Source organism: Apiospora kogelbergensis (assembly GCF_038363985.1).
Source record: "Apiospora kogelbergensis strain CBS 113332 chromosome Unknown utg000001l_segment0_segment0, whole genome shotgun sequence".
In the NCBI taxonomy this organism is placed as follows: Eukaryota; Fungi; Ascomycota; class Sordariomycetes; order Amphisphaeriales; family Apiosporaceae; genus Apiospora; species Apiospora kogelbergensis.
In genome coordinates, this window is record NW_027117418.1 from 1205964 (window position 1) to 1223717 (window position 17754).

Sequence of the window (17754 nt, forward strand, 5' to 3'; positions counted from 1 at the left end):
GTGTGGCTTTTGCGGCCACTCGCTTTTCCCTCCAGCGCCCCTGTCTATCCTCTTTAGTCTGATACGTTCCTATTCCGGCTGGAGATACAACCTTTTTTACTGTACCAGTATGGCCGTCTTTCTCTCCGGCTTTGACCAGAGGGTTGCATTTGTCGTCCTGCTGCTCCCACACCCCCCCAGCCAAGCCCTTTCCCAGTAACTGCCCTTCTCTCTTGTCCCCCCCTCTCGCTCTCCCACGCACATCCTCCCTAAGAGAAGAGCTAGTTGCTTTGCTCCATCCGTTAACCCCAGCAAGTGGCCCCCCTGGTCAACGGGTCTCGTACTTGTCCTACCACCTCGATGCTTCCCACACCCCCCTAGGTTTCTATCCTACCCTGGACTCTTAATGGGCCATCCTCGTCTCAACCCTCAGCGAGACGGGTTCCAGTTGGTGCATAGAGCAAACATACTTACATACTTACAAACACATGTATCCTCCTCCACATGTCTACCTCTTGTCGTGCATCTGATACTGCATATTACAAACCATCAGAAGACCTGGGCATAGCCAAGTGCGTAGCGGCGTCTACTACCTGCAGCAGATCTCCTTTGCCGACTGGTATCTTCAAGTTTCGGTATTATCTAGCATTGCAATTTGGTTTGCTACATCATGCATCTAATCGCCCAGTCACTCGACACTGATCTGTCTTTGCATTGAACGAAGCGGAACCAATCCCTCCCCGATCCCTACCCAGACCCCCAAATAGAGGTTGACAGTACCACCACTCATTCGAACCCGTCGAGTTAGCCCTGCTATTGCTGCTGCCGCCACCGCTGCTGCTGCTGCTACTACTACTACTACTACATCATCTGTCATTAAAGACAACCTACACCACAGGACACCCTCCTTCCCGAGTCTCTACAGGGGAGACTTGCCGACAAGAAGCCCCTACCGCTGCAGCCTCTAACCACATACGAGAAGAGTGCTCCCAACCTAGTACTTGAACACTGCATATCCCCCTCAGGAAACCAATTGGTTGTCTGGTATGCATGTCACTTCCCGCCTGCGAAGCCGTCTACGGAGCTGTAACCCCATTTCTAAACCCACCTCCTCTAGTATCTGGTCTCGATATAATCAGCTCAACGACGTGTGAGTCGAAGACATCGGCGCGGACTGTTTCCTAGAACTGTCGTCCTCGAGACTTACACAGAACCTCCTCTGGCGCGAGGGTTCCTCCCGGGATGCATAACATGATAGGCTCGACTGGCATGGACCAGGAAAGCCTGATTGCTCATGACAGCACCTATTCGAACAACCACTGGGTTGATGTCAATGCGGCGTACAACCAGATGTCGATGCCGGAATATAACAACAACTTCTACTTGGCACCAGTCACCACTCATGGCTTGCCCTCCGAGTCCATTGGGGGCGGTCATATGCCACCACCACCAATGCCATCACAACTCCACCAGTCACAAATCCACCACCAGCAACAACTGCATTTCCCCGGTCAACAGCACCCACAGTCTTTACTACAGACCCAAAAGGTAAACTGGCCGAGTCTTCACACAAACCCGGGCCAGAGCTATCCCACACCGCCAGTGGCCATTCCAGCCCAGTCCACGGTGCCAATCAGGCAAACTCCCAAGCATCTCCCGTCTATAACCACCTCGCAGCCTCGGAAAACCCTATCCGACGATGATAGGAGACGGATGTGCCAATACGCTGCAGACAACCCAAAGAGCAAACAGACCGAGATTGGAGCCAAGTTTGGAGTGGAAAGGAGGTGAGAACGATGCGCCTAGGAAGACAAGCTTGCACTATTCTAACCCCGATATAGCACCGTGTCCAAAGTCCTGCGCAATAAGGACCGATGGTTGTCCCAGGAAGATCGTAGTGGCTCCCCTGTCAAACGCATCAAGGGGAAGAACGTGGACGTGGAACGTACCTTTGTGAACTGGATGAGGAATCAATCCAAGAAAGGGATCCTGCTCTCTGATGAGGCCATGTTGAACAAGGCACGTACGTTCCATGCAACCACCGGCAGCTCGGAAAATCCTGCCAAAATCATTACTCAACCCTGGCTTGACAAGATCAAGAAGAGGTACAATATCGGACCGGGCTCTATGATCCGCAGAGCTTCGGAGACGGCGATTCCAGACAATACTCGACTATCCAGAGACTCCCCAACTCTGTCTCCTGACTCGCCCGCAGACCAGAGTCCACCTCCTGCATCAGCAAACGAGGAGAACGATACAACGTCCAACTTCACGGATTTCGAGACGAGCGTGTACAAATACCCTCACTCCCAAAGCACGACATCGCTAGCGAGTGCAGTAACCGATCCCTCGAGCTCAACTTTCTCAGGAGGCGCTTTCAGCCCGGCTTCGCAGTTCACATTCTCACCGAATCCGGACTCGGGACTTTTTGACCAGGCTCGGAACTCCCCAGGGAATTCACACCTGCAGCGGCCCAGGAGCCAGACTTTGGGAAATTTGGACCTGGATTTCGATCAAGTACAGTCTTCAGAGCCACCGACGCCTCGCTACAGCCTTTCCGCGACCGCTCCTCCTTCCGCCGTAGAATCGCCAGTCCACGAGATAGCCGCGCCAACCTTTGGTATGGACAGTGCAATCTCGCCCAAGACGTTGCATCGAAGCAGGAGCAACTCCAGCCTGGGCATGAGGTCGGCAGGGGGGATGAATTCCTCTCCGACGTCTCCCTCGCAGGACGATGCCCGTCGTGCCGCGGGTACTCTCTTGAACTGGATGCAGAATACACAGGCTGGCTACGTCAACAACGACGACCTCTTCCTAGTCCTTCGTATCACGGAAAAATTAGGCCTACAGCAGCAGATGCCGGGTTCCAAGGGGACTCCGTCCTCCACCCCTCTCGGGGGACTCTCGAGGATTCCGGAAGGAGACAACGAGGCTACGCCCGTCCCTATCCGCTTAACAGACGATATCAAGCATGAGGCGACAATGACCGGGTAGGGTTCGAGCATACCACCTGATTCCGTTCGACCCTGAAATCAAAGGCTCGAACACGATGTGCCTTTCTTTTTCTAGTGATTTCCCAAATCTTTTGTTTACAAAATAATGGTCATATTGCCCCCTAAAAAGGGCTTTTTTGTCCATTAATATTTTGCCTTTCGAATTTCATTCAGAAACATCTTCTCCCCGCAAGGGGTCAACATTACTTACTACAGGGCCACACGACTCGAGAGTCTCACGACGCCATTCCGGACGGACGTACGTACACAGAAGTACGAGATCCAATCCGCAGCAAGCTTATATACCTTGCCGGGTTTGCAAAGCAACCTACATTATACCCATCGCTCACGCGTTTTCCGCCGATACATCGTCCGCGATCGATCGAGCCATACCGTAATCGAATCAGCCAAAAAAAAAGCCTCTGTGTCGTCACTCTTCCCCCTTACCAGTCTATACTGTATGAAATGGCTCGAGCCATACCCGCACACAAAAAATATTATCACAACCGGCGACAACGTCCCCAGGTTCGCTCTACCAACTAAGACTTGTCCAGCTCACGCAATTTGTGGACCTCCCAAAAAGCACTTGCTTCCTATTCGTATATCTGCCATTCAGTCGAACGCTCGACGACCCATCAATTCCCGTTATTTATTTGTTGTTTGCATGGAGAAGGACGGGGAACCCCCAACGGATCACGTAATCTATCATCGGGAAGGATGAGGAGGATGGGAGGCGAAAATAGGGACACATACAAATACTACGGGACGGGGGCGGGAAAAGGGCCGAGAGGAATATGAAGAGCCACGGCAAGGTTTCGGGATTTCAAGGCTTGGTTTCTACGGGGCTTGGCTTTCCATCAATTGTTTATTATTTTCTTTTTCGGTTTCATCTAGCAAAGGGAAGGACCAGCTTACATCACCTGCTCATCTGCCGGGCCGTCAAGGTTCCTGCCTGGTTGCTTTTTCGTGTTTCTTCCATAGCTTGGTTGGATGGGGAAAGGAGGGAAGGAGGGAAAGGGGGGAGACGGAAGACACAGCTTCTAGGCGATCAATCAGAGTATTGGATTTCCTTCATTCTTCCAGACTGGGCAATCATTGCGACTCCTTAGCGTTCTACACAGTGACCGCTCTCCGTTGAAGGAAGGAATACAAGGGAGAAAGCTACGACGCCACATACGTTTCCTTCACATACACTTTGCACCACCCGAAAAAAAGTCAGCTTCTGCGGTCCTGACAGCGGGGAACGCTAACCAGCCGTCTTGGCCTGAACCTGGAGAAGGAGCCAAGCCTGTAGGAAGACTACACGATACTCCCCGCACACCGGTCTGGTTCGAGCTCCAGCACCACGTGGCCTCTTTCGCCTGATGGGCTTCGCAACGCATGTTGGCGGAGACTTCTAGTGAACGACGACATCGAAGGATAGTGGCTCCAATAATAGTATTATACTTTGATACTGCTTTCAATATACGTAAGCGTGGGTAGTATAGCTTACGCTCTGTCTCAGGAGTTCCCGCATTTGGGCAGTGTTCGTTGGACGGTCGGTGAAGTAGTGTCGCACTACCCCTCCACCGTTCCTATAGTACTTTTCTATGTATGTATAGCGAGTACATGCAGTAGGTACTTTCCCTCCCCGACGCCGGGAGATGGCCATGCGATGTGGCGTGGAAGTGTGAGGAAAGAACCGGCAGGAACCGGCAGAGGAAGAAGAAAACAAGACGGGATAGGGTGGGAAAGGTTCATGCACACTTAGATGGAATACATACAGCTCCCTCGCTACACACACACATACGTATGGTAAGCAGTACAGTAGGAGTATGCGGGAGAAGACAGGCAACAGGTGCAGCGAGGTCGACGTGATCAGGGCCAAGAAAAGAAAGCAAAACCAGAAAAATGCGTTCAACATGCGCATGGACAGCTATGACGAATAATCTTTCCAAAATGATGTAAACTATCGAACGTTGGCAATATCGCTTCGCGACTCGTGCGTGAGGCGACAATTGGGTATCAATGGAGAAAGGCCAGGCACAAGACTCGGCAAGCCCCAAAACAGGAGAGGAAAGGGCATGATAACTACCAAACGAAGGTTGCTCTAAGCGACGATGAAGAGCATACCGGATGCAAACCGACCAACAAACGAAACAACAACTGCACCCAACCCGCCCCTACCTACGAGCCTACCTGGCCTCCAGGAAGGACCCCCGCGAAGGGAGGGGGTGAAATATGTAGCGCGCAGGAGATTGAACAGACCAACCAACCAGGCTCTGCCGGGGGCCACAGGCGAGCAGCGCGGCTCTTCGCAATGTGCTACCATGCCACCCACCATCATCGCCCACACGCACTTCCAACAGCCCTTTCCTTCTTCGCACCCTCCATCTCCATCTGCCCTCAAGGCAATGGATCTGCGTGCATGCGGCGCATAGGTACGTACAAACCAGGGAGTTCCATAACTAATAGACTGGGGATAAAAGAAACTATATTTACCCATGCCTGGGTTGGGGGGCATCATGGATCAGGGAACAAGAGTACTATTGATGGTGATCTCTACTATAATAGCATACCAAACTCGGTTTAACTAAGCCTCTCTTCCCACAGGTCAATCACGCCCCTCTCGGCTAGTTCGGGCATAAGGCGCACGAAGATCAGCTCGAGCACACCGTACATGAGGTGCTTGTTGCAGTAGGCATCCGAGAACACATCCAGGATACCCGTTTCAATCTCGGATAAGATCCTGTCCTCGTCCTCGTGGTACTGCAGCGGCGTTGAGTCGGGCGCAAAGCCATCGACGCCGGCATTCACGGGTGCTGGTGATGGTCTATCTGTGGCAGCAGCAGCAGCACGACCGTTATCTGCTCCACCGGCCTTCTTCATAACAACAACATCGTCGGCACCGAATGCAGCGTCTTTTGTTGCTCTGACATGGTCACGGCTGTTAGCAGCAGACGTTACGTTGCTCTCATTGGAGCTGCCCAGTTTAGCAACCCGGGCATGGCCAGGTGCTTCTGATTTGGCTGCTGAAGGCAACGGGTCTGTCTTAGCTGAGCTACTATTACTACTGCCCGAAGCAGTAGTAGTGCTGCTGCTATTGGTTTCACTGTTGGCGGCGACAGACGTTATTGGCGGTCCGGACCGCAGAGGAGCCTTCGCACTGGTCTTGTCAAGGTTACCGCTAGTCGTCTTGGTTCCGGCGGTAGTGCTGGTTGGCCGTGGTGATGAGGACGATAAGCTTGCCCTGAAGGGGGACGAGGACCCAAAGTACAGCTTGCCCACCACCTTCGGTACAACCGCCCAAACTGCGCTAGCGCACCGGCGACGCAGGGCCGCCAGCTCCTCGTCGGATGAGGGGGCTACGAGGCCGGGGGTTCCTGGAGCATTGTTGGGGAACACGGCTGCGCGAATCGTGCGCAGTAGTGGGGGCAATCGAGCAGGGTCCAGGAGCCGAGATTGAACGGAGTGCCAAAGTAATCTGCAGAAGAAGCGTGTTAGCCAAGGAAACCTCATTTTGCCCAAAAGTATGTGTGTAGTGCCCGCCACAATATAGAGTTGTAACAGCATACATATATTGCAGTGTGAAGCCAGGGATACGGGAGGCGACCCTCCTCGTCAGAAGTCAGGAAGGCCAGGGGGGAAGAAGAGGGGGCTAGGTTGCACCGCATCGTGGTACGGGGGTTCAGACCAACGGGGTCAATAGCAACCAAGAATGCACACATTTCAGATGAAAGATGATGCAGATTGCTCCTGCATAGGTGGTCGCACCGGTATCGAGTTGGCCAACTGCGGTCAGACTTGACAATGACGATAATGCGTGCCCCATCCAGACCTGAAGTGCATGACGGGTAGGACGAAATGACAAGCCCTTCAATGAGGCTTCAAATGTAACAAGCAGCATGGATTGCTCGTTTGCGGGGGGATATTGATAAGAGAGCTTTGGGCATGGCTTCATCTAAGCTCCCACAGGGAGGTCCTTGTGGCTGAGAGAATAGCATCGTCCATCATGGCATAGGACTGTGTGGTACTCGTGTAAGACGGCTCTGCACTCTGGTGGCAACCCATAGCACGGTCGAAGAGGAGAGCTTCTCCCACAAGAGGCGGGGTGTAAGCTTAGAAGCAGGTACTCAATCAAGGGAAAGCAAAGTACAAGAGAGCCAAATCCCCATCAGCTTGACATCAAAGAATGGTACCATGGAGTTGGGTCAAGCCACTCGGCGACCATCTTGCTCTGTCATTAATGACAAAAAAATCTAGTAGCCCGCTAAAAACCGTAAGTACTGGCGTCGTTAGGCAATCAGGGCACAAGGAGGGGGCCCTTGTGGCCTGATGTTTCATAGCAGTCCGCCCAGAAGTCCGTCCTGATCAGGTCGACGTAAAGGCGCTGCGAAGCGGACTTAGCGGACGATCTCTTGCCGGGGTACGAATAAAGCTTCCAATATGCAGCCCAAAAGAGGAAGCGGGAGCCATCAACTTGTGGCTGGCCGGCGGCACGTTGTGGGGTGTCGAGGAGAGCGAGATGATAAAATTACATGGCAGCATAGAGTCGTACTGGGACGTTGTATCGAGAGATTCGGCCAAGCGATGCTGACAATGAAATCGACCGGGGGTTGCACAGGACCCTTGCAGGCTTAGAGGTCCGGCGCGTAAGTAAAACTTGCGGATGGCTAGGGCTGCTTGTCCGGGTCAGCCCCGCGCCGTTTCTCAAGCAATCGGACGCCGACTTTCCAGTATCGACCGATCATTGGTTGTGAAAGAGGGGCTCGGGGGTGGTTGGACAGTCCGGTTTCTACTTTATTCGCAGACCAGGTGGGAGGCTGCTACTTGAGCCGTGCAAATGATATGGGCAGTCTGACATCCACCGTCTGGGAGCGTTGTACAACATACCGTTGGCTCACTTTCGCTTGAGTAGGGCCAGTATGCTGTCCAGGGTCGACGAACGTACTTGATTGGCTGCATCCGTCCACAACCATACGGAGATTGAATGTGCTGTGGAGTGAACATGCCTGCTCTCGACACTTGCGAGAAAGGCTGTTTCTCAGCGCTGACTGGAAGAGACCGAGTCCCGTGACTTGTCGTGTATGCGGAGTGATGACATGATATGGCTTCGTGGAGGGTAGAAAAAGGTGAGCGTGCCTACCTGTCAATGAATCCATCGTAGCCTGCGACTGTCCCCGGCCCCCTCACAGCTCCCCATTGCAGCAACGACAAGGTTGCACCGAGCCAAGGCATGCGGACGTCCATTTCGAGCAGATTGGCGAGACACGACCATAAGCTGAATTGTGCGATAGGCACTTTGACTGGTGTCTCGGGGAAATGGTAGCCTGCGAGTGAATCATATTGTTTCTGATCATCCACATGGTTCTTTGATCCAAGCGTACGGACAGCAGTCGGCGGGGGCCTAGGGGGTAAAGAGCGGGATTGGGCGATAGTCGTGATGAAACTGCGAATCAAGCTCACTGCAAGGAATCCCCATTGAATCAGAGACCAGAATGCCGTGCTGATAGAAGAACCCCAGGGTCGTTTTGGCGCCAAATCCATAGCAGGGCCACTGTTTCCTGTGGTGCTATCGCTCCTCTTCGATCCTGTTGTACCCGAGGAATTTCCTTGATCGGCTAAGCGTGTTAGAATAATCAGGATTTCCCATAGCATCCACGGCTCCGACAATTTGTTGATGAAGAGGTTGCCTAGTATAAGCTCTGAGAATACCTGCCCAACAAGGGAGGTGAGACACTCGTTTTCCAGGTCTTCAGTAGGTAGAAGCAAGGCCAGCACGCCTTGAACTAGCAGCTGGCGATATGCAGTCTCGTTATCAGCCTGGCTCTGGAGGCTTTTCGGGTCATCTCGCTTGGGAACCGGAGACAGAGCCGGCAACGGACATAGCGAATGATAGATCTCACGAGGGTTAGTCTCAACGGGGGACCGGGCCACCGAGGTCCTAGCAGTTCGATACGCTATGGTGTACGAATTAGTCCTTGTGCACCACAAGTGGATGCTGAATCGACCAGGATCCATGAAGGATAGAGTCGTGACGAAGCATGACGAAGATGTGGGCCATTCCACCTCGGGGATACTGTTGTAAACGAACCTCTAACATGTGCATCAAGCAGTTCGGGTAGCTCGTCGAGAAGCAGACTCTCCAAGTCCACCTCTCGTAGGCGCTGCTCTAGGCTCCTGGTGCAATGTGCAATGATTTGCACAATTTCGGCAACAAATGTTTCGTCGGGCGTGATCTTGGTATACCAGGTCTGTACGTAGTCCCTTATAATGATGGCGATGAAAGCATACAGCTGAAGATCCACGTCGTTCCGACTAGTCAGGGGCGGCAGTAACTCCTCGATAGGTGCTGGCGAACTCTTGCCCCTATCCGCTGCATTCTGTGCACACAAAATGCGGCGAATCAAAGCTATCGTGGCCTTGTCCGAAAGGAAGTCTGCCGACACCGGCCGTGCATGGCGTGAAGTGGAAGGCGGTGGCAGCCTTGGGGAGGTCGTTCGAGCCGGAGTGCTTGATCGGTTGGCTGCCAGAAGGGTCGGTTCGACGGTCGCGTTCACAGGCGTTGGCACAGCACTGTTCTGTATGAATCTGGGTGTGGTCGATGCCATTGCCAGCCAGGCTGGAGTCGGTCTGATAACGAGCAACTATCGACAGATCATGGCAAAGCTGCGACCTGGGGTTTCTTGTCGAGAGGTATCGGCTGCTGCAAATTCGGAAGCTTTAATATTGTCGCGCCGCGGACCAAATTGCAATGTTGACATAGCGCTGCAGCTTTGTATTCAGTCGCGATTGAATGTGGTGGTTGTTTGCATAGCACCAGATTGACCGACGAATTAATTAATTAACAAGGCGGCGGAATGCACGTCACTGTCTAGGGGCCCCTCGATTAGCCCGCGGTGCTTCTAATCGCTAGTAAAGATGGGCCACAGCTTCAGTGGCCGTGCCGCCCCGAGAGCACACGGCCACTGCAACGGTTCGAGCCGGGGGCACGTGCACGAATATCCTTCTCCCGTACCGCAACCGGCCCTCCTGATGTGTGCTAGTACGCCAAAGGGAGTTGAAGCCGGTCGCGTGGCTTACAGGTATATGGACGGAATTATGAAATATGAAAACCAATTCTTGGCTAGTCACAGAAGCGCAGCAAGGCATCTTTTAGCATAGAAGCATGCCTACCTGGTCAGGCCTTGTAAGCAATTTTGTAGGGGAATTCATCCATAATGTCTACATGTGGCTATGCACAGGCATGTGGTGATACAGTGGCTACAGGCTTGGAACCGAGCCCTCCCTCAATACTTACTTATACACCGCCCCGACTGTGTCGAATCATGTCTGTCAGAACTACTCCGAGGTCTTGCGGGTGGTCTCATATCTGCAAGGACAAATTAGCACGTATGAACGTCAAATATGGAAGGAGAATGATCACGAACCTCTTTCCTCGGAATGCCCATACACCCCAGTTGCCACAAGTGACATCTTGGGGATCAAGGTCATTCAGATCCCAACGCTGACTGCTAAACGTGTTTTTCCCAGGCTCCATAAGCAAATCGTATTCACCGCCGCACGTTTTGTCGACCCAGTCGATATCTCTCTCCATATCGTATTGCGTGTAGCCGGTAGCGATGATAGGAGCCTTGGTCTCTAACAGTAGAGGAATGGTTTCACTCCACTCGTGCGAACTGGCTGGATGGCCAAGACCCGGATGGAAGAGCACGAAGCAATCAAAGTAAGGATCATAAGGGGCAAAGAGGCCCGTCTTGTGTATAGTATGGTAGTAATCCACGATTGTGGAGATCTTCATGGACGGCCAAACACGATCCTCCACAAGAGCACCAAAGGGGTTAGATGGTGTACGTGGAGGCAACGGGAACTCGTCATCGCGGTTCGCCATGCTCTCGGGTCCTATGAAGACCAGGTGGAATTTGCCCCTTGGGAAAAGATGAGCAAGCTGGACCCAGACATTTCTGGGCAGCGAGGACTCAGCTCGGGCTCCAAGTATGAAGATTCTGACGGGTGGTGCTTCCGGACGCAATCCTCGAATGCCATCGCCTCCGCCAGTCTTGGGCGGATGCAGCGTGTACCGTAACGCGCTCAGACTCTTTAATCCTTCGGGCGTGAGACGTCCGCCTTTTCGGACGTTGTAGGGACTCAGCTCGTGAAGCACGCTGCCTATCGTCATGGGGTACGTAAGTAGCCTGGTAACTTGACGCATACTCCGATCATTATTGATGGCCTCAAATTGCCTGGTGTAGAGGAAGGTGTCCCAATTGGTCATGTTGATGGCTGCTTCCTCCATCTGTGGTCCAGCATACTCGAATTCAGGGAAGAATCTACCCGAGCGCAGATCATGATCGTCTTCATTGATCTGCCGCAGAGTGTCGCATATCTGCAGATGGTTCTCGTAATCCTCAGCCCAGTGTTTCTCACTGCAATAGACCGGAATCCCACAGTCGGGGCACTCAAAGTCCACATGCGCTGGCGCTTGGTTCCCCCGTAGACGTAGGAGCCTCAGCTGCTGCATCGGGATTCGTGGGCAATCGAGTCGGCCGATGATCTGGGTGAGGACAGAGGGCATGCTGTCTCATGAAGGCGGCTCGGTGGCGGATTTCGGGTATGGGCGACTGGGTATACGAGTGAAATAAGTCATCAGGTCGCAACACAACAGGATTTGAGGACTCGGCCGACTTCGTAGCTGCACCAGACTGAACAGCTGCACTTTGGCTGCTCTTTCTCTGATTCAGGAAAGAAATTGAGCGGGATTTGCCATTTCTACTTGTGTCAATGCGCTTCGAAGTAGCCGACTGTCGTGCCAATGGCAAATGCGAGAATGGCCGCGAGTGTATAGTGGCGCTTGCTGTTGCGGATCGTGGTGCCCTCAAGCACCTCCGACAGGTGCCGGAAGCTGCTGAACGCATTAAAGGCTCCATTGGACAACTCTTTGCCGGCGCCTTCTCGAGACGAAAGAGAGTATGGGCTTTTCAGGGTGCCCTCACACTTAGCGCATGGTTTGAGATTCGTCGAGCCTTTCAGAGTTGAGCTATCAACATGTTCCTACTCAACGTGATGGCCCGATGTTTAGGCGGTGGGGCGTGGCAGATTGAAGCTTTACCAATAAATTGCTGGCAAAGCTGAAGTAGTCGCGCATAGCTTTTGAACTTGAGCAAAGCTCAAAGTCGGAATGATAAAATATCACTATTCCTTTCACCACAACCCTTTGAGGCTGTAACAAGAACCAAGGCACTGGGCAGATATCGTTGCCGCGCAGGCCATCTGCGCAGTCCAGTTCAAGATGGCGGCAACTTCTAATATGTTTCTTTACTCGCTGACCATCCAGCCTCCGACAACCATTACCCAGGCAATCGTCGGCCAGTTCAGCGGCACCAAGGAGCAACAGATTCTCACAGCTTCAGGTTCGCGCCTGACGCTGCTGCGGCCCGATCCGGCGCAGGGCAGAGTCATCACGCTTCTATCCCATGATGTGTTTGGTATCATTAGGTCCATCGCAGCCTTCCGGCTGGCCGGTAGTAATAAGGGTACGTTATCTTATTACCACCTATCTCTCTGGCTTCAGTTAGTGATTCTTTTGAAGTTCCGGCAGAAGCACAATGGGAATCATCATCATCATCACCATGACGTGAGACCTCTTCCAGGAAGTCCAAGGATTTCGAGGTCCGCATTTCACCATCAACTTCCCTACCAGCCATGGCTAACATGCCCTCTGCAGATTACATAATTCTTGCCACTGACTCCGGTCGCATCACAATCGTCGAGTATAACCCCCAACAAAACAAGTTTGTTCGAGACAAACTCGAGACCTTTGGGAAGTCCGGTCTGCGTCGCGTTATCCCAGGCCAGTATCTCGCGTGCGATCCGAAAGGACGTGCGTGTTTGATTGCGTCGGTCGAGAAAAACAAGCTCGTGTATGTTCTGAATAGGAACTCCCAAGCCGAGCTTACCATCTCGTCGCCACTGGAAGCACACAAAGCAGGCACCTTGGTGCTTGCTATGGTGGCCCTGGATGTTGGCTATGCGAATCCCGTCTTCGCCGCCCTTGAGATCGATTACACGGAGAGCGATCAGGATCCTACAGGCGAGGCCGTGGATGAGGCAGAGACGCAGCTTGTCTACTACGAGCTCGATCTTGGCCTAAACCACGTGGTGAGGAAGTGGAGTGAGCCAGTCGACCCTACTGCATCCATACTGTTCCAAGTTCCTGGAGGCAACGATGGCCCTAGCGGCGTGCTTGTCTGTGGAGAAGAGAGCATAACGTACCGCCATTCGAACCAAGAGGCATTCCGCGTCCCTGTCCCGAGGCGCAAGGGAGCCACCGAAGATCCACAGCGAAAGCGGACAATTGTCTCGGGCGTCATGCATAAGCTCAAGGGAAGCGCAGGCGCCTTTTTCTTCTTGCTGCAGAGTGAAGATGGTGATCTGTTTAAGGTCACCATCGACATGGCCGAAGACGAAGAAGGCAATGCTACTGGAGAGGTTCGACGTTTAAAGATCAAGTATTTCGACACCGTTCCGGTCGCTACAAGTCTCTGCATTCTCAAGAGCGGGTTCTTGTTCGCGGCAAGTGAGTTCGGAAACCATCACTTCTACCAATTTGAGAAGTTGGGCGACGATGACGAGGAGCTCGAATTTTCGAGCGATGATTACCCTACCGATGCCAAGGAGGCATATACTCCCGCCTATTTTTATCCCAGGGTTGCCGAGAACCTTAGCCTTGTCGAGAGCATCAATTCCATGAATCCTTTGGTGGATTGCAAGGTTGCCAATTTGTCGGCGGATGATGCGCCTCAGATTTACTCCATTTGCGGCAACGGAGCACGAAGCACATTCCGCACGTTGAAACATGGCCTCGCCGTGAATGAGATTGTTGCTTCTGAACTGCCCGGCGTCCCATCAGCTGTGTGGACCACGAGATTGCAACGAAGTGATCAATACGACGCATATATTGTACTTTCTTTCAACAACGGCACTCTTGTGCTAAGCATTGGGGAGACCGTCGAGGAGGTTACGGACACGGGTTTTCTGTCTTCTGTTCCCACACTAGCTGTGCAGCAGCTTGGAGACGACGGCTTGATCCAGGTACATCCTAAGGGAATCAGACACATTCGCCAAGGACGCGTCAATGAATGGGAGGCTCCACAACATCGCTCCATCGTTGCTGCTTCTACCAACGCGCGGCAGGTCGCTGTAGCACTCAGCTCGGGGGAGGTAGTTTATTTCGAAATGGATTCGGACGGTTCGCTTGCCGAATATGACGAAAGAAAGGAGATGTTCGGCACAGTCACCTGCTTGAGCCTGGGCGAGGTACCTGAAGGACGCCTGAGAAGCTCTTTCCTTGCCGTTGGTTGCGATGACTGCACAGTCCGTGTGCTTAGTTTGGATCCCGAGTCAACTCTCGAGAGCAAATCTGTACAAGCCCTCACAGCTGCGCCATCTGCTCTCTCCATTATGGCAATGGAAGACTCGTCTTTTGGTGGCACTACTTTGTACCTCCATATCGGTCTGCATTCTGGGGTGTATCTGAGGACCGTCCTCGATGAGATCACTGGCGAGCTGACAGATACTCGGCAAAAGTTTCTGGGACCCAAACCCGTTAAGCTTTTCCAGGTTTCTGTGCAAGGGCAAACATGTGCGCTGGCATTGAGCTCTAGAACTTGGCTCGGTTACTCGGATCCAATTACGAAAGGTTTCATGATGACACCATTGGATTACGATGATTTGGAGTGGGGATGGAATTTCAGCAGTGAGCAGTGCGACGAGGGCATGGTTGGGATCCAAGGACCAAACCTGAAGTAAGTGTTTTTCTGCCTCCTTCCACCTTCAACGTCGAGAATGATGAGAAACTGGGATCCTACGCCATGAGCTATGAGGATAACACATCTATATTGTACCAATTGTTCCTTCTGACTCTCCTCAATCTTACCCTTGTTTGTTTCATATACTCTATAGCCTCAGTTTACTAACGAGTGGTAACAGAATCTTCTCTATCGACAACCTTGGGAACACAATTCTCCAAGAGTCCATTCCCCTAACATATACTCCCAAGCACCTAGCGAAACATCCCGAACACCCCTATTTCTACACGATTGAGTCAGAGAATGGCACGTTGCCGCCAGAGCTTCGAGCAAAACTGTTGGCAGATCCGTCAATCGTCAATGGAGATGCTAAGGTATTGGCACCGGAAGATTTCGGATACCCGCGGGGCCGCAATCACTGGTCATCCTGCATCAGCGTTGTTGATCCTTTGACGGAAAAGAAAGTGCTTCAAACTCTTGACCTCGGAGAAAACGAAGCTGCAGTGAGCGTTTGCATGGTTTCATTTGCCAGTCAAGAAAACAGGACTTTCCTGGTGGTCGGGACTGGCAAGGACATGATATTCGAGCCACGCCAGTTCACCGCAGGGTTCATTCATGTCTACAGCATCAGCGACGATGGCTGTACCATCGAGTTTATCCACAAGACCAAGGTTGAAGAGCCGCCCATGGCCTTGGTCCAGTTTCAAGGGAGGCTACTGGCCGGAATTGGCAAGACTCTCCGGGCGTATGATCTTGGCCTGAGGCAACTGCTACGGAAGGCACAGGCTGAAGTCGCGCCCAATGCCATTGTTTCCTTACAGACTCAGGGCAGTCGAATTATCGTCGGTGATGCCAAGCAAAGTGTCACTTACGTTGTTTACAAATACGAAAGCAACAAGATCATCCCCTTTGCCGATGATACTGTCCCGAGATGGGTGACCTCCACCGCAATGGTCGACTACGAATCAGTAGCAGGTGGTGACATGTTTGGCAACGTCTGGATTGTTCGCTGTCCTGAAAAGGCCAGCCTGGAATCCGACGAAGACGGCGCCGGAGCGCACCTTCAGCATGCAAGAGAATACCTTCATGGGGCCAACCATCGCCTCAGTCTGATGACTCATTTCTACACGCAGGATGTTCCGACGAGTATTAGCAAAACAAATCTGGTTGTGGGTGGTCAGGATGTTCTGCTTTGGAGTGGCTTGCAAGGCACCGTCGGTGTATTCATTCCTCTGGTCAGCCGCGAAGATGCCGACTTTTTCCAGAGTCTGGAGTCACATATGCGCTCAGAGGACCCGCCACTTGCTGGTCGTGACCATCTGATGTACAGAGGGTACTATGCGCCCGTCAAAGGCGCAATCGATGGCGATCTGTGCGAAAGATTCGCGTTGCTTCCCAAAGATAAGAAGCAGATGATTGCTGGCGAGCTCGATCGGTCCGTCAGAGAGATCGAGAGAAAGATATCGGATATTCGCACGCGGTCTGCCTTTTAATTTGTACGTTTTGGGAAATGATATCAGGTCAGGCGTTGAGGATGTATAAGCGTAACTTGACTTTCGGCAAACATATCATGATGAGCTTCAATTTCAATAGCTAATTATGGCATGAACCTCGACACACTACTCTTCCCTCTTGTTGATCTGTGCTTTGGGTGGCTCTTCTCCCACTCTTCATCGCCAACATATGCGTCTACCGCTGCTTCGAGATCGTAGTTGCTCTGTTCTAGGTACAGCACGGCCACATCGTATTCGGAGACCTTGCACGCCACCATCAACCGTCGAATCTTGGCTTTTCGCATCTCCTCCTCTTCGCCTTCGATAGGCCGGGGAGACAAGCTAACACCACCCTTGTAGTATTCCCCTGGTATAATTATTGTCCGGCGACCTTGAAGTAAATGGTCACTGGTGATATTGTTTGCACGACGCAGGACAGCCGCAGGCACCCCATAACGAAGAGACAGCGAGGTGACTGTGTCATCCCTGTGGTTGAGGAAGTGTAACACATCCTCTGCTGAAGTCGATCCGTCCAATGAGACCGATTTCTCATCCAGGGGTTCCGCATGCCTGCTGGCAGATGCTGTATATGGCGGAGGAGGGATGCGCTCGGCTGACCCCGTCGCCACTGTATTGTACGAAGGAGGTTCCTTCAGGCCTTGAGGCAACGTGGTAGGGGCCACGGATATCTGGCAGAAGGGGCAGTAGTCATTGAAACGTTCATTTTTCTGTAAAGAGGCTCGTCAGCTGAGGTTGCCATGTATATATGAACTTCATAAGTCTGATGCTCGCCCCCCGTTGGTCTCTGGTACTTGGGCCCCCGAAATCTGAGGCCCATGCTTCACACAAGCTCATGGAGACCGATGCACTCGCGCGCATGGCATGGGGAGAAGTACAATCGTGGCTTTCGTCAGTATCTAGGGAATCGTACATGTAGACAGTTGCCGCAGATGACGCGTGGACAGCACTCCAAATAACGATGCTGTGGCAGCGGCTTCTCCGAGGGGCCGTAGCGGGGCACCTGTGCGAGGAGGGTGGCGCAAGTACAGCAGGATTCCGTGGCCATTTTCTCACGGTTATACCAAGCGCTGAACACAGTAGGGCTACAGGATAAATACAGGAGAGAAGACGAAATAGAGGAAGATATTCGGCCCCAGAAAGAACAGGAAGTTAATTCCAGTGTATGCGAAGATCAGAGTTGTGATTTGAATGGCTCGGATTTGTAACAGTGGGTGGCGTACGCTCCTTATCATGACGTCTACTTAGCCGATATGGGACGCAGGCAATGTAGCGACAGATGCTCCCTAGAAAAGGTTCCAGAACTGCTACTATTGCATCTTAACATTACCTAGAGGAACCTAATTAATCCCCGAACCGTTGGGGGTTTGCTGTCTTCTGTGTCGTGCATGGACGTAGAGATGGCTTTCGCATAAGTCAGGCTCATTCAGGGACATTAGAAAGTAAGGCTAACGGGGGGCCTATTAGTAGTATTAGTAGGGTGCC

The 17754-nt window shown here is 52.5% G+C and overlaps 6 protein-coding genes across 6 annotated transcripts; 2 read left to right on the forward strand and 4 right to left on the reverse strand.

Annotated features, from left to right (window-relative positions):
- Positions 1–1230: 1230 nt before the first annotated feature.
- Positions 1231–2973, forward strand: PG998_000397 (uncharacterized protein; the record flags this gene model as incomplete). Its single annotated transcript, XM_066867215.1, has 2 exons — positions 1231–1766; positions 1821–2973. The coding sequence occupies 2 exons, from the start codon at positions 1231–1233 to the stop codon at positions 2971–2973; spliced, it is 1689 nt and encodes a 562-aa protein (XP_066735630.1).
- Positions 2974–5540: 2567 nt separating this feature from the next.
- PG998_000398 (PXA domain-containing protein) lies at positions 5541–6470 on the reverse strand (the record flags this gene model as incomplete). The annotated part of the gene is made up of 1 exon (XM_066867216.1): positions 5541–6470. The coding sequence occupies one exon, from the start codon at positions 6468–6470 to the stop codon at positions 5541–5543; it is 930 nt and encodes a 309-aa protein (XP_066735631.1).
- Positions 6471–8093: 1623 nt separating this feature from the next.
- On the reverse strand, positions 8094–9562 carry PG998_000399 (uncharacterized protein; the record flags this gene model as incomplete). The annotated part of the gene is made up of 2 exons (XM_066867217.1): positions 8094–8911; positions 9046–9562. 2 exons carry the CDS (start codon positions 9560–9562, stop codon positions 8094–8096), a joined length of 1335 nt encoding a protein of 444 aa, XP_066735632.1.
- A 730-nt stretch (positions 9563–10292) lies between these two features.
- PG998_000400 (uncharacterized protein) lies at positions 10293–11526 on the reverse strand (the record flags this gene model as incomplete). The annotated part of the gene is made up of 2 exons (XM_066867218.1): positions 10293–10323; positions 10382–11526. 2 exons carry the CDS (start codon positions 11524–11526, stop codon positions 10293–10295), a joined length of 1176 nt encoding a protein of 391 aa, XP_066735633.1.
- Positions 11527–12240: 714 nt separating this feature from the next.
- On the forward strand, positions 12241–16251 carry PG998_000401 (Pre-mRNA-splicing factor rse-1; the record flags this gene model as incomplete). The annotated part of the gene is made up of 3 exons (XM_066867219.1): positions 12241–12484; positions 12676–14755; positions 14940–16251. The coding sequence occupies 3 exons, from the start codon at positions 12241–12243 to the stop codon at positions 16249–16251; spliced, it is 3636 nt and encodes a 1211-aa protein (XP_066735634.1).
- Positions 16252–16355: 104 nt separating this feature from the next.
- PG998_000402 (uncharacterized protein) lies at positions 16356–17317 on the reverse strand (the record flags this gene model as incomplete). The annotated part of the gene is made up of 2 exons (XM_066867220.1): positions 16356–16979; positions 17183–17317. 2 exons carry the CDS (start codon positions 17315–17317, stop codon positions 16356–16358), a joined length of 759 nt encoding a protein of 252 aa, XP_066735635.1.
- Positions 17318–17754: the final 437 nt, after the last annotated feature.